General features: G+C 36.7%; 1 protein-coding gene across 1 annotated transcript; it reads left to right on the forward strand.

The window, feature by feature from the left end:
- Positions 1–9,307: 9,307 nt before the first annotated feature.
- Positions 9,308–10,060, forward strand: LOC141908428 (protein rolling stone-like; the record flags this gene model as incomplete). The annotated part of the gene is made up of 1 exon (XM_074798477.1): positions 9,308–10,060. A coding segment is annotated over one exon (753 nt), but the record flags the coding sequence as incomplete, so codon positions are not given.
- Between the last annotated feature and the right edge of the window lie 6,723 nt (positions 10,061–16,783).

Here is a 16,783-nt window from a genome sequence, read left to right on the forward strand (position 1 = left end):
ACTCGTCCACGCTGATTACAATGAAATAAGAAATCTGTGCTATGTTTCGAGTTATTGGGGATTCGTTTATTTTACAGTCTGTCCTATCGTATCTATTTTCATACCTAATGTACTTATTTTCACACTGAATTTTATTCTAGTGATAACTTTACGAAAATCTCGATCTTTCGGGGACAGCAACAAAAAAGAAATATCAAATAGAAAGGTTGCAATTGTTGTGATTTCAGTGAGTGTCTGCTTTGTTATACTAACGTTTCCTATTATGACTGTTGGGGCATTATATAGTGCTTTTTCATATGCGGTCAGTTTCTTCGTGTCGACTATGATGACTACAATATATGTCGTGAACAAAGCCATTAATTTCTACATATATCTTTTAACGGGCGATGAAATCAGACAGTTTATCCTAAACAAGGCAAAAGAGCTATGCAACAAGCACAAGTCGATTTGACGTCGTTATCTGTTTTCAAGTAACGATGAAATCCAGTTTCGTTAAGTACTTCTCATACCGAAGTGCTGCAGTTTTTTCAGCAAGGTATTGTGATCTAGAGCTTTTGGTCGATCGAGAAAAATCCAAATAGTTTATATTAGTTTGGTTATAGGGATCGATGGCTTTGGAAGATCGATGTTAAAGTTCTAATAAATGCGTGTTCTTTGAAATGGCCTCGAAGGAAGCCATATTGATGAGGAAATAGCTCGTCGTTTGAATATCTTATTTTATGTTTGTATATGTTTTGACTTTATTTTGTTAAATTATATAAACGCTGTTCGCTAAGTTTCCGTGCAGCAATAACAATGAACACATTTTATGAGAGAGATCAATTCAAAATTAGAGTGAGAAAGAAAAAACCAGGGGCCAGTTGCTCAAAAGTTGGTTAAAGATAACCGGCCGTTAAATACCATAGTAACAATGAAATTTCAATTGTCACCATATCAACTATCCACTGGTTAACTCTAACCAACCTTTGAGCAACCGGCCCCTGGTTGATAACTGACAGGAGAGTATACACAGAAAATACTTATATCCTAAATTAGTACAGGTTTTATATAGGTTCGCTTCTGTGAATTTGGCAGCATTTTTAAAAAATCATTTTTCATTGAATAAATAAAACTTTCGTTTCCAAACTGTAAAATCTGATATTATGATTTGGATGTTATATTTCGGCTCATAAAGTAATTATCTGCGACTGGAGAGATTTCGGAAAGTTTCATGAGGATGTTTCAAACAGTGGTTTTACGAGGATTATGCTTGTATTGGAACTGTATTAGAACAGTTTTGCAGTCTACTCTTACATTGGCCGTATATCCGTGACTTTACTACAGTTAGGGCCACGGCCAATATGACGATGAATGTATTTCATGATAGTGTATAAATGAAATATGGTGGCCTATTAAATAAAATCGTGGTGAGCGTGTTAAATCTGATTTGTATTTTATAGAGGAATTGTCTGATTGGTCATCATTATCGTCATCGTTATTCTCATCCCAAAATTGTATGGAAGGAGGTTTGGGTATCACATTCGCTGCCTGGTCCTGTTATTCCGGGAATGTGACCACGTGATGCGGCGTTCATAAACCAACAGTTTAAACCCCGCAGAGGGTTGGACTTAGAAAACTTGAGACTAGAAGATTATGTTGTCCGGTAATCGAACTGACCATAGTACGCATGGAGTAAGGGAGGGACAGACTACTGAGAGTAATGACCAATACCGAATCAGGAACTGCAGAATCCCGAGGAACAAGATGTTTCGATATTTGTTTGGAATTTTGTAGTGTTTTTACGGTACCCCTAGTTGTTTTTATTCCTAGTTCTGTTCTCTGATACTCAGCTCCTGTGGGTTCCATCGTCACTTCTGTTTCTGGTCACATTCCACCTGATGACGGCTGTAGTTCGTCAACAGTCGAAATTCAGCGGTTTCATTTCGACACATTTTATCATATATAAAATTCTATTGTGAGACTTCAATTCATTTATCTACAGTTTTCAGAGATTGGAGGGTTTTTTTAAAATTCTGCATCATGAATTTACGTTTTATTCATCGTGATGGATCGGACGAAATATAAACACGTGAAGAGAAGAAATCGACATTAGAATTTGAAATTACATTCAAAATAAAATCAAATCGTGTAGAAAGTGACGCAGCTACTAATATAATGTATTAGAGCGCATTCACAAAAGCAAAACGTTGATTTACTTCACCTCGTAAAGCGCGCATTCATCGGAAACATGAATCACTCATCTCGGCAGATTTTCCTTTATTTTACCGCAAGTCTTACACAGTTACCTCGTTCAGGCGCGGAACAACTGCGTGATATACAAACTATAGCTTTACCGATCATCGCCTTTTTCGGAATAATCGGAAATGTTTGTAGTTTTCTAGTGATGACAAGTAAGAAATTCCGTGTGTTTTCATACGCTCAATATTTAGCAGCGCTTTCTGTCTTTGATACTTTAACTCTGATAGGTTACACTTTACCTTTCGTGAATTACGCGTCCTACCCAAACATTTTACTCCAATTTTATAATCTTGTTATGTGTAGAATATATGAATATCTTTTCGCAGTTGTAGATACGATAAGTTCGTGGTTAGTGATCGTTATCAGCGCAGAGCGTTTGTCTATTGTCGTTTGGCCATTTGCGGCGAGGAGAATTGCGACACCGTCATTTTCACGTAAAGTTATGTTCGTCCTATTCACATTGATTTCAGCTGTTTTTATTTTTCTACTCGTCCACGCTGATTACGATGAAATTAATAATGTGTGCTATCTTTCCGTATATTGGGGATTCCTGTACTACACAGTCGGGCCAATGATCACTATTTTCATACCTAACGCACTTATTTTCATACTGAATTTAACTCTAGTGATAACTTTACGGAAATCTCGATCTTTCGGTGACAGCAACAAAAAAGAAATATCAAATAGAAAAGCTACAATTGTTGTGATTTCACTGTGTTTTTGCTATGTAATCTTAACTTCTCCTAATATGGCAATTGTAACATTATTTGTTGTTTTTACCTATAGGGTCAGTTTCTCCGTTGTGAGTGTGCTTACTACTTTATATGTCGTGAACAAAGCCATCAATTTCTATATATATCTTTTAACGGGCGATGAAATTAGACAGTTTATCATTAAAAAGGCAAAAGCGACATGCAACAAGCGCGATGCGATCTGACGTAATGTTGTCTGTTTTCAATGAGTGATGAAGAAGGGCTGGAGTTTCTTTAGCAGGTGCGATCTAGAGTATCAAAAGCATTCGAAAGATCTAGAGAGTGTGTGTAGTGTATTTGTGTTTGGATTGTGATCGATGGATTTGAAAATTCGATCTTCAAGTTTTGATATTGCGTGTTCTGTGATATGGCCTTGACGGAAGCCATATTGGCGAGGAATATCTTCGTTGTTTGAATATGCTTTTTGGTTAATATAAATTTTTTGACTTACATTACTATTTATATCCTAAAAGTTTAATACAGGCTTCTTTGCATTTAGCAGCATTTAAAATTATTATTCACTGAATAAATAAAACTGTCGTTTCCAAACAGAAAAATCTCACATTTGGATGGTATATTTTGACTCATAAAGTTTTTGTTGCGCTGTATTAGAAAATGTTTGCAGTCTACTTTTGCATTGGCCGTATATCCGTGACTTTACTTCAGTTAGGGCCACGGCCAATATGACGAGCTGTGACATCACTTAGTAGCCAGTTGTGTACGTAGGTGTTGTCAAATGAATGTATTTCATAATAGTGTATAAATGAAATATGTAGACCTATTATTAAATAACATCGTGGTGAAAGTGTTAAATCTGATTTGTATTTAATAGAGGAATTGTCTGATTGGTCATCATGTAATTCTTACCCCCATTGAATTTGTGTCGAAGGAGGTTTGGGTATCACATTCGCTGCCTGGTCCTGATATTCCCGGCATGTGACCACGTGATGCGGCGTTCATAAACATGACGTTGAAGATTGCAACAACAGTTTAAACTCCGCAGAGGGTTGGACTTTGAAAACTGGACACTAGAAGATTATGTTGTCCGGTAATCGAACTGACCATACGTAGTACCCACAGAGAAAGGGGAGGGACATTTTACTGAGAGTAATGACCAATTCCGAATCAGGAACTGCAGAATCCTGAAGAACAAGGTCTTTCGGTATTTGTTTGGAATTTTGTGGTTTTATTGCAAGTTCTGTTCTCTGATACTCGGCTCCTGTGGGTTCCTCCGTCACTTCTGTTTCTGGTCACATTCCACCTTATGACGGCCGTAGTTCGTCTACAGCCAAAACTTTGTAGTTTCATTTTGATAAGTTTTATCATATAAAACCATTCTATTGCGAGACTTCAATTCATTCAAGATTGAATTTTTTAATTCGACTTCTAAATTGGAGAACAAGTTGTGCAATTGCTTCAAGGCGCGTGTCGTGAATTTACGATGCATTCTTCTTGAAGAACGAAAGCACGAATCGCACCAACTAATTCGACGCACGAATTCAATGGGCGCATTCATGCAAAAGGTAACATAATTTACTTCACTTCGTGCAAAGCTCAATATAATATCCATCCTCTCATCAAGTTGTAGATTACACAAAATTTGATGCGATATCGCGCGCCTTCTTCTGATGGGAGGGAAGATACACCTTGGATATGAATAATAACTCGTCTCCGCAGGTTTTCCTTTATCATACAAGTCTTGCCTTGTTTTCTCGGTATAGCACGGAACAAATGCGTGACATACAAACTACAACTTTATTAATCATCGCCTTTTTCGGAATAATCGGAAATGTTTGTAGTTTTCTAGTGATGACAAGTAAGAAATTCCGCGTGTTTTCATACGCTCAATATTTAGCAGCGCTTTCTGTTTTTGATACTTTAACTCTGGTAGGTTACACTTTACCTTCCGTGAATTACGTGTCTCATCCAAACATTTTACTTCAATTCAACAACTCTGCAACGTGTAGAATGTATGAATATTTTTTCGTAGTTGTAGATACGATAAGTTCATGGTTAGTGATCGTTATCAGCGCAGAACGTTTGTCTATCGTCGTTTGGCCATTTGCGGCGAGGAGAATTGCGACACCGTCATTTACACGTAAAGTTATGTTCGTCCTATTTATATTGATTTCAGCTGTTTCTATTTACCTACTCGTCCACGTAAATTACGATGAAATGGGAAATTACTGCTACATCCCCATGTATTGGGGAGTCATATACTTTACAGTCGGGCCAATGATCACTATTTTCATACCGAATGCGCTTATCTTCATACTGAACTTTATTCTAGTGATAACTTTACGGAAATCTCGATCTTTCGGTGACAGCAACAAAAAAGAAATATCAAATAGAAAAGCTACAATTGTTGTGATTTCAGTGTGTGTCTGTTATATTATTTTAACGTTTCCTAATATGACAGTTGTAACGTTATACATCGTGTTTTCATATGTGGTCAGCACTTTCGTGTCGACTATGATAACTACTTTATATGCCGCAAACAAAGCCATCAATTTTTACATATATCTTTTGACGGGCGATGAAATCAGACAGTTTATTATAATCAAAGCAAAAGCGGCATGCAACAAGCGCAAAGCGATCTGACGTCAATTTGGTTGATCACCGATGCCGAGGACCGTAAGATTACTTCAATCCTTCCTTTTGATTGCGGGTATGGGCGGCCATCTCGCCAAAAGGCAATGTTCCGTGTTCGTAGAAATGGCATCAATGCGTAAAAATATATCACTAGGTGGCGATACTAGATGTGAACCGGAAATTATCTAGAAAATGCTTTGGTTATGTCGTTCATGAATGAACACCTTGGACCTATCAGGAAAGTGTAATGAGAACAAGAACATTTCCCTGGATCTATCAATAATTTAACCCCAGCTGTGTAACCTCATACGAAGTTGAGAGCACGATAAGAATGAGGTGGAAAAATCGAATTTGTAATTCAAGGTTTAAAACATTGAATGTGATGTAACTATTTTTCATTTCTTTTTACGTGACATACAAGAAATCATTTCTTTCGTTTTGGTTTATACTTGTTGAGCATAGGAACTTTCACAGTTGATAATGTATTGGTCCACTGACCAACTGATTCATTTTCTATGATACAGGGGTACAGTGGCTGGTCAATGATATTGTTTTTATCCATTCACCATCAATTGTCTCTCGCGTTGTTGATTTGTTCTTTTTCTCGGTTTTGCGTAATGCATTACTGAGCTAGGGCAAATAATACGCTCTCAAGTCAAGTTGAAATCGACCCGCGGGTAAAGGCAAAAGTCTCAATCCCGCATCATTAAAGGGAAAATGCAGAATCTCGAAGAACAAGCTGTTGCGCAATACTTTACAGGCCAAGTCATATATTCATGTTGCATGCATCTTGACGAATAGAAGTATGAATCGCGAATAAAAGAAATCGACAGTAGAATTTGGAATTTGGAATCTTTGTAGAAAATTAACGCAGCTACTCATTTAGTGTATTAGAGCATTCACAAACGAAACCATTGATTTACTTCACTTTCTTAAGCACATTACAACATTCATCAGCTCATCAAGTTGTATCACACAGCATTTGATTTGATATCGCGGCTTCTGAAGGGAGAGATGCAACTCGGACATGAATCATTCATCTCTGCCGATTGTACTTTATTATACCGCAAGTCTTGCCCAATCGGCGCCTCGTTACGGAACGAAACAACTGCGTGATATGCAAACTATAACTTTACCGATCATCGCCTTTTTCGGGATAATCGGAAATGTTTGTAGTTTTCTAGTGATGACAAGTAAGAAATTCCGTGTGTTTTCATACGCTCAATATTTAGCAGCGCTTTCTGTTTTTGATACTTTAACTCTGGTAGGTTACACTTTACCTTTCCTTAATTACGTATCTTACCCAAACATTTTACTTCATTTCTACAACCCTGCCATAACGTGTAAAGTATATGAATATTTTTTCGCAGTTGTGGATACGATAAGTTCATGGTTAGTGATCGTTATCAGCGCAGAGCGTTTGTCTATTGTCGTTTGGCCATTTGCGGCGAGGAGAATTGCGACACCGTCATTTTCACGTAAAGTTATGTTCGTCCTATTCATATTGATTTCAGTCGTTTTCATTTTTCTACTCGTTCACGCTGGTCACGATAAAATTAGAAATCGTTGCTATATCCCCAGATATTGGGGAGCCGTATACTACACAGTCGGGCCTATCGTCACTATTTTCATACCGAATGCGCTTATCTTCATACTGAATTTAATTCTAGTGATAACTTTACGGAAATCTCGATCTTTCGGTGACAGCAACAAAAAAGAAATATCAAATAGAAAAGCTACAATTGTTGTGATTTCAGTGTGTGTCTGTTTTATTATTTTAACGTTTCCTAATATGGCAGATATAACTTTGTACGTTGTTTTTGCATATGAGTCAGGTTTTTTCGTGTCGACTATGATGACTACAATATATATCGTTAACAAAGCCATCAATTTCTACATTTATCTTTTAACGGGTGATGAAATTAGGCAGTTTTTCATAAACAAGGCAAAAGCGGCATGCCACAAGCGCAAAGCGATCTGACGTCATAGGTTCCTCTTATCCCAGAGTGTTTGAGTTTCTTTTTGAGGGATCTTCGAGCATTATCATTTTCAGATCTGGAGTATCAAAAGCTTTCGAAAGATCTATACAATCACAATAGCGTATTTGTGTTTGGATAGAGATCGATAGATTTGGAAATACGATCTAATTACAATTAGTTCTAATAATATTGCATGCTCTGGGAATGGCCTTAACAGAAGCCATATTGATGAGATGATGAAAAAATTCGTTGTTTAAATATTCTATTTCTTTGTTTATATAAACTTTGATATATTGTTTATTGTTAACTTGTAGAAATGCGGTTCGCTAAGCTAAATGGTGTACAATTTCATAAGACAGATCAAATCAAAAACTGAGTGAGAAAAAAAGAAAGAAATGTCGGGTTAATCGCAGACAGAAGAGTACGCACAGAAAATAACCGTACTTACATCCAAAATGAGTAAAGGTTTATATAGATCAAAATTAGTAAAGGTTATATATAGAATACAGGTTCGCTTCCATGGATTTAGCAGTATCTAAAATCATTTTTAGATTTCCTGAATAAGTAAAAGTGTCGTTTCCAAACAGCAAAATCTGACATTACGATTTGGATGTTATATTTCGACTCATAAAGCGACTGGAGAGATTTCATCAACTTTCATGAGTATAACAGTGGGTATATATAGGTTATGCTTGCACTTAGAAATTCATGAAATTTTCGTTGCATTTTATTAGAAAAAAAAATTGCAGTTTACTCTAACACAAAAGCGACAGAAAGGATCTTGAAAAGTATGGTCTCGTAGGCGTACGCTAAGGAGCAGGTACACATCCTCAACCTATATAGGCATACCTCTGCTCTTAGCGATGCACGTACGTAGAACAAGGAGCATACTGTCTTGGTGTTATATACGTTGAACATTACTTTAAAATTGACAGAAGGTTGATGGTACTTTTTGAATTTCTACCTGTTATTCCACACTTCGATTAAATTCGTAATAGGCCAGTTACTACATTTTTGGGACACACCAACTGGTAAGTGAAATGCTAGCGGGGACCTTAAGTTGTTAGTCGAAATATTTCTATATTGCTCGACTAACGCAGATACGTAAGGGCGAATTATACCTTTTTCTTGCTTATAGATATTTTGTGACGCTCAATGCATCTTGAAGCAAGAGTTTGCCAGTTAAAAATACTCCACGAGATTTGCGTTAGGTTTGGAAAAACCAGTTAAGTTTTGAAGATTTTTTATAAGACTCATTAGAATTTCATAAGTTTTAAAAGACTAACACTGATAAAACTGAATTACGCAAGAAATACAATAACGAAACCTCATCCATAGGCGATGAATTAGTTGAAATGGATTTTTATTGATGCTTGCATTTCAGGAGAATATTTACATCGAATATTTGTGCTGATACGATCCACAGAACATCATGTCAACGACATTCAAACAAGAATTTCGGTGCCGTAATTTCGGTTTTGGATATTTTCGAGATGACTATTTTTATCTTTCTCAGGTGCGTGTCCTTGTGGTAAAGTGATAAACTGTATAAACAGTGGAAAGTCGCTAATACGAATCTTGTGGCCAAAAATGAAATTGTTGTATTAAACATGTTTCGTTTTATCCCAAATCTTGATTGATATAAATATCTTAGTTAAGATATGCTGGAGATCATCCTTATAAACGAGGTTCGACTGTATTATGTGTGTCTCACTTTCATTATGAAATGAATGATTTTTCGTTTTTCAGTGGAATTTGCCTCCAATTATTTTCCTGATATATCGATTCCTTGTGAGTGCGTATGTGTTTGGTTGGTTTGTTTACTCTTTATCCAAATCGCTCTACTTTATGATAACTTTGACGACGTGGTCGTTCCTGATATTAGCTCTACATCTTCTGTTGGCGTTCATCAATTCCAGTTGTCGTGTTCTACGCGAGAAACGAAGCTGTTTTCGTCGACCGCGCGATGAATCCGATCCATTTAGTTTAGAAATGGCTGAATCAAGTTGTTCAACCCCGGAACGAACCGTTGACGGAAGCGAAGTAGACATCGTCTCATCTCATACCATTCCGTGGAATTTCAAACTAGATTGGTTACTGTATTCGATATGTTCGGTTGCGGCGATTATGGTCACAACAGTCTATTATGCATTGCTGTTTCCTACAGGCCAACAAGCCCCGAGCGTTAGGGATATCAACGTACACATCATGAATTCGGTAATAGTTTTTCTAGAAATTCTACTCGCTGCATATCCTGTAAGGTTACTTCATTTCATATATCCAGTCAGTTATGGGCTTATTTATGTAATGTTTAGTGCCATTTTTTGGAGCTTTGATCCGGAGAGAAATGTTTTGTACCCGGGAGTTCTCGATTGGAATAATCCTAAAACGACCACCGGAATGGTCGTCGGTATTGCGGTTTTTATGATTGTATTACACCTAATTCTTTATGGTATTTTCAGGTTGAAAGTATTTTTATACAATCGGTTTCTGATATGAATTGACTTGGTGATTTGATGTTTCAGGGTCGGATCCAAGGGATAGGGTTTTAGGGATCACTGCTCCTTGTTTGAAAATCTTCCGATAGTGGAAACAATGATATTAAAAATAACCACATATCAAATCTTTATCGATTATAGTTTCGGCGCCAGCCGGAAATTACTGTAAGTTACTCACAAAGTTTTATTAATGCATTTTAATTGAAATATGAAAAATATATATCTGGGTAAATACTGCCCCTCTTAACTCAGATTTCTGCATCCGCCCCTAATAGCATCAAGTTTTGGTATTTTGGTAATTTTCATGATGTTTTATCTCTGAATTGATGTAATAGATTATTCATATCGCTTTCTGAATCTCTGCAGGAGTTCGATTGATTGTTTTATACAGATTATCTTTTATATATGACCAATAAGCTTTAAAGACAAATTATGTAAAATTGCCTCATTTTGTTTTAACTGATCTCATCGTTATGTATGAATCGTTGTTATAAAGTTCTTCATTGACGTCACACCTATTGCGTCATATTGGCCGTTTAACTATGACTTTACTTCAGTTAGGGTCACGTATTCTTGGCGCCAATATGACGAGCTGTGACGTCAATCGTGGGATATACGGATCTAGTGTAGTATATTGTGTAGTTGCCAAATGAATGTATTTCATAATCGTGTATAAATAAAATATGTTGACCTATTAAACAAAATCGTTCAATCTAATTTGTATTTTAAAGAGCAATTGCCTGATTAGTCACAATGTAATTCCGATCTCAATGACCAATCCAGAATCAGGAACTTCAGAATCCTGAAGATGTTTCGGTATTTGTTCGGAATCTTGTGGTTTCTGCGCTACCCCTAATTGTTTTTATTCCTAGTTCTGTTTATTTTAGTTCTGACACACATCTGTGAGTTTATACGTTTTGTCACTTCTCTTTCTGTGGTCGTTCCACCTGACGATGTGTGGTTCGTCAACAGTCGAAGACTTGTACTTTCATTTTGATAAATTTCATCATATATAGAATTCTATTGTGAGACTTTAATTCATTCATCCACAGTTTACACGGATAAGAGTTTCTTGTAGAATTTATGTTCTATTAATTCATTTTGATGAATGGAAGTATAAACGCGTGAAGGAATGAATCGACAGTGGAACTTGGAATTCGTAATAATCTGCAAAATAAAAGCGGATGGTATAGCAAGTAACACAGCTACTGAATTAGAGCGCAGTCACAAAAGCAGAAGTTGATTTACTTCACTTCGTAAAGCGCGCATTCATTCAGTCCATGATTTGAATTGATTTCGCGCCTTCTGAAAGGAGACTGATGCACCTTGGACATGAATCACTCATCTCGGCATTTTTTTCTTTATTATACCTCAAACCTTGCACAGTTACCTCGCGTTAGCACGGAACAACTGCGTGATATGCAAATTAAAACTTTACCAATCATCGCCTTTTTCGGGATAATCGGAAATGTTTGTAGTTTTCTAGTGATGACAAGTAAGAAATTCCGTGTGTTTTCATACGCTCAATATTTAGCAGCGCTTTCTGTCTTTGATACTTTAACTCTGGTAGGTTACACTTTACCTTTCGTTAATTACGTGTCTCATCCAAACATTTTACTTCGATGTTACAACTCTGCAACGTGTAGAATATATGAATTTTTTTTCGCAGTTGTGGATACGATAAGTTCATGGTTAGTGATCTTTATCAGCGCAGAGCGTTTGTCTATTGTCGTTTGGCCATTTGCGGCGAGGAGAATTGCGACACCGTCATTTTCACGTAAAGTTATGTTCGTCCTATTCATATCGATTTCAGCTGTTTCTATTTACCTACTCGTCCACGTAAATTACGATGAAACAGGAAATTACTGCTACCTCCCCATGTACTGGGGAGTCGTATACTACACAGTCGGGCCAGTGATCACTATTTTCATACCCAATGCGCTTATTTTCATACTGAATTTAATTCTAGTGATAACTTTACGAAAATCTCGATCTTTCGGTGACAGCAACAAGAAAGAAATATCAAATAGAAAAGCTACAATTGTTGTGATTTCAGTGAGTGTCTGCTTTGTTATACTAACGTTTCCTAATTTGATAGTTGCAGCATTGTACGGTATTTTTTCCTATGCGGTCAGTTTTTTCGTGTCGACTATATTGACTACTATATATATCGTTAATAAAGCCATCAATTTCTACATTTATCTTTTAACGGGTGATGAAATTAGGCAGTTTTTCATAAACAAGGCAAAAGCGGCATGCAACAAGCGCTAAGTGATCTGACGTCAATTCCATTTACAGATGAGTATGCGAGGGGGCAGGTTATACCACTGAGGCGGAGGCGACCTTCAGATGATCACACTCCAATTCTTTCTTTGGCACGTGAGTTATTACTACGCTGCCGCTTTTACGATAATAAAAACGATAGCTGTCACGAAATATTCCCATTGAAAGCGGCTTAAAACTCTTTGAAAACGGAATTCCCTTTTTTCATGATTCAATTTTGATAGAATGAAACGCCTAAAACGCAAGTTATCGCCAAATCAAGTATGAAAAATCTGTTTTGAAAAGTATTTGTATTACTCGCATGCCACAGTACGAAACACTCGCATGCCACAGTAGTAAACAATCGCATGCCACAGTCTGAAACACTCGCATGCCACAGTAGGAAAGGAGGTTGGTACCAAATAAGAAAACGAATAATTATTACACCTCCACAATTTCCTCGTTGGAGAAACAATATTCACAATTAATTAGTAAAAAACCAGAAAATAAAAGCATTTGAAAACAGAACAAACGTTATTACAACATACTATTTATAATATTAGACGAGAAGATACACAATATCCGTGTATGATGATAACGAGAGAAATCCCACAATAACGAAGACAAGATTGAAAAATTCTATATCAGAATGATTGTATTTGAGGAGCGACGTTTCGGCTAACAACTGTTAGCCATCATCAGGCGTACTGAGAACAAAATAAAATAACAGGATATTTATACAAGAATATGACAAATGATAAAGATTTAAGGATTAAGATTAAAGTAATTAAATAACAAAAACCGGAACACTAAGGAAGAAAACAAAGAAGGCAAACGACAAACTAAAGGGATGTAGTGCGAGATTAAAGTGATCTAAAAACAAAGTCCAGAGGGTTCAAAGGCAGACAAACTAAGGGGTAATCAGATAAAAACAAAAGGCAAGGACATCACAGGGATAATCAAGGAATGAGTGAGGGAGTGAGTGAGTGAGTGAGTGAGTGGGTGAGTGGAAGTGTCAAACGGAGGAAAACAAGCTAACGGGATTAGAATAATGGGGGTACAAGTGAAGCGAGAAATTTAGAGATCAAAATATTGTGAAGAGAAAAACCGTTACTCAAATTAACACATTTATCCATATTTTCAATAATAAGGGCAGATTCCATAATGTGACGTTTGGTTTTATCGGGACTGGGAAAGATTATAGCGGCATTATCAAAATCAAAATTGTGACTGGTTTCATAAACGTGATTCGCTACTCCACTCTCGGGTTTGAAATTTTTGACGTCATTTTTATGTTCTCTGAGGCGCTTGTTCAAATCACGCCCAGTTTCACCAATATATATTTTATTACATACTTTACGAGGTATTTTGTATACACCAATGTTCAAAGCTTCCGTTTTGCAGGAATTGTTAGTTAAGATATGACTTAGTTTATTATTGTAAGTGAAAACGAGCTGTTTGTTAAGGAGATGAAGGGGGTTTTTGATTTTTCCAAAAAAGGAACAAAAGGTACGACGATGGGCTGTTTCTGAGGGCGCAAACTCGAGAATTACAAAAATGGGTGCGATGGGCTCGAAAAAGAGCTTTATTCAAAAGGTCGTTAGGATAAGCTAACTTATTAAGGGAATTCCTGATCTGGGTGAGTTCATCATCGAGAAAAAGGGGGTCGCAAATCCTAAAAGCACGAAGAAATAATCCCTGAGCAATACCGAGTTTTATGCTATAAGTGGTAAAGGAAAAATAATGCAAGTAGGATCCAGAACGAGTGGGTTTCCTATAAACTGAGAATTTCAAACACGACAAATAATTATCAATGCACACATCTAAAAATGGGATTTTTCCATCAACTTCCAATTCAAATGTGAAGTTCAACGAAGGGTAAAAAGAGTTAATGAATGAGAGAAATAAATCAATATCAAAATCGCAAGGAATAAACGCAAGAACGTCATCAACAAATCGTAACCAAAGCTTGGGGGGAGTGCTAGTATAGAGGAGGTAATAATTCAGTTTCAACATGTTCGAGAAATGAATTTGCTAAAATTGGGCTAAGGGGGTTCCCCATGGACATGCCAAAGACCTGTTCATAATATGAATTATTAGAACTGAAGAAGGAGTTCTGAGTGCAAATTTCAATTAATTCAATGATACAATCAATAGGAATATCAAAATTGAAGTCTAACGAAGAAAAGAATCTAGAGTAGAATTTGGAATTCAATTTTCGAAATCGTATAGAAAGTCACGGCTACTAATCTAAAGTATTAGAGCGCATTCACAAACGAAGAAGTTGATTTACTTCGCCTCGTAGAGCACATTACAATATTCATCAGCTCATCAAGTTGTATCTCACATAATAGCATTTGATTTGATATCGCGCCCTGGAAGAGAGAGATGCAACTCGGACATGAATCATTCATCTCTGCCGATTTTCCTTTATTATACCGCAAGTCTTGCCCAATCGGCGCCTCGTTACGGAACGAAACAATTGCGTGATATACAAACTATAACTTTACCGATCATCGCCTTTTTCGGAATAATCGGAAATGTTTGTAGTTTTCTAGTGATGACAAGTAAGAAATTCCGTGTGTTTTCATACGCTCAATATTTAGCAGCGCTTTCTGTCTTTGATACTTTAACTCTGGTAGGTTACACTTTACCTTCCGTGAATTACGTGTCTCATCCAAACATTTTACTTCAATTCAACAACTCTGCAACGTGTAGAATGTATGAATATTTTTTCGCAGTTGTGGATACGATAAGTGCGTGGTTAGTGATCGTTATCAGCGCAGAGCGTTTGTCTATCGTCGTTTGGCCATTTGCGGCGAGGAGAATTGCGACACCATCATTTTCACGTAAAGTTATGTTCGTCCTATTCATATTGATTTCAGCTGTTTTCATTTTTCTACTCGTTCACGCTGGTCACGAAAAAATCAGAAATCTGTGCTATATCCCCAGATATTGGGGAGCCGTATACTACACAGTCGGGCCTATCGTCACTATTTTCATACCGAATTTACTTATCTTCATACTGAATTTAGTTCTAGTGATAACTTTGCGAAAATCTCGATCTTTCGGTGACAGCAACAAAAAAGAAATATCAAATAGAAAAGCTACAATTGTTGTGATTTCAGTGTGTGTCTGTTATATTATTTTAACGTTTCCTAATATGGCAGTTATAACTTTGTACGTTGTTTTTGCATATGAGTCTGGTTTTTTCGTGTCGACTATGATGACTACTATGTATATCGTGAACAAAGCCATCAATTTCTACATTTATCTTTTAACGGGTGATGAAATTAGGCAGTTTTTCATAAATAAGGCAAAAGCAGCATGCAACAAGCGCAAAGTGATCTGACGTCAATTCCATTTACAGATGAGCATGCGAGGCGGCAGGTTATACCACTGAGGCGGAGGCGACCTTCAGATGATCACACTCCAATTCTTTCTTAGGCATGTGAGTTATCACTACGCCACCGCTTTACCGATACTAAAAACAAACGCTGTCACGAAATATTCCCATTGAAAGCGGCCTAAAACTCTTTAACAAGCGAAATTCTCTTTTTTCATGATTCAATTTTGATAGAATGAAACGTTTAAACGCAAGATATCGCCAAATCAAGTATGAAAAATCTGTTTTGAAAAATATTTGTATTACTCGCATGCCACAGTAGGAAACACTCGCATGCCGCAGTAGGAAACACTCGCATGCCACAGTAGGAAACACTCCAACCATTTCCTCGTTGGAGAAACAGTATTTACAATTAATTAGAGAAAAACCAGAAAATAAAAGCATTTGAAACACAACAAACGTTACTTACAACATACTATTTATAATATATACTACCGGGAGGGATTTACATTTAGACCTTTTGATAAAGATTTATCCAGTTTTTTGAAATTGAATTTTTTGTTACATCAAGGACAATAAGAGATTAAGATTTAAGTAATTTTCATGGAATTCAATTAGTAAGTTACAATCAAAATAAAATGCAGTTCGTTGCCTAAATGTTGCAGGTGGGGCATCTCGGTTCTTCGTAGGTTTGACACTAGATCCAATCCTGTGAATTGGATCAAACTGTTCACCGAGTCATCCAAGCTGATTGATATACAGCGGAACATCGTTATTACGAATTCGGATACTGCGATTTATCGGATATAACGAAGATAGAAATTCGTCCAGAGTAACACAATTTTTAACTAATTTCATACTGGATACAAGTATATATTTACTGGTCCCGTGAAATTCGCTGTTATGAGGTTCCACTGTAGTTTCCAAATCTAACATCCTTCATATAATGCCTTAAATTGACGCGCACCCGCGGGAACTTTACTCTCACGTATGACTGCCCCTAATAGTGGAGAATTGTATGAACTAACATAGAAGATAAACTATCTTTCCTTGAACTAGTGTTATCTATAACTTACAGCTGCGATGAGAAGATTCAGATTACTTGAAACAAGTACA

The sequence above is a fragment of the Tubulanus polymorphus genome, chromosome 7 (genome assembly GCF_964204645.1).
Source record: "Tubulanus polymorphus chromosome 7, tnTubPoly1.2, whole genome shotgun sequence".
In the NCBI taxonomy this organism is placed as follows: domain Eukaryota; kingdom Metazoa; phylum Nemertea; class Palaeonemertea; order Tubulaniformes; family Tubulanidae; genus Tubulanus; species Tubulanus polymorphus.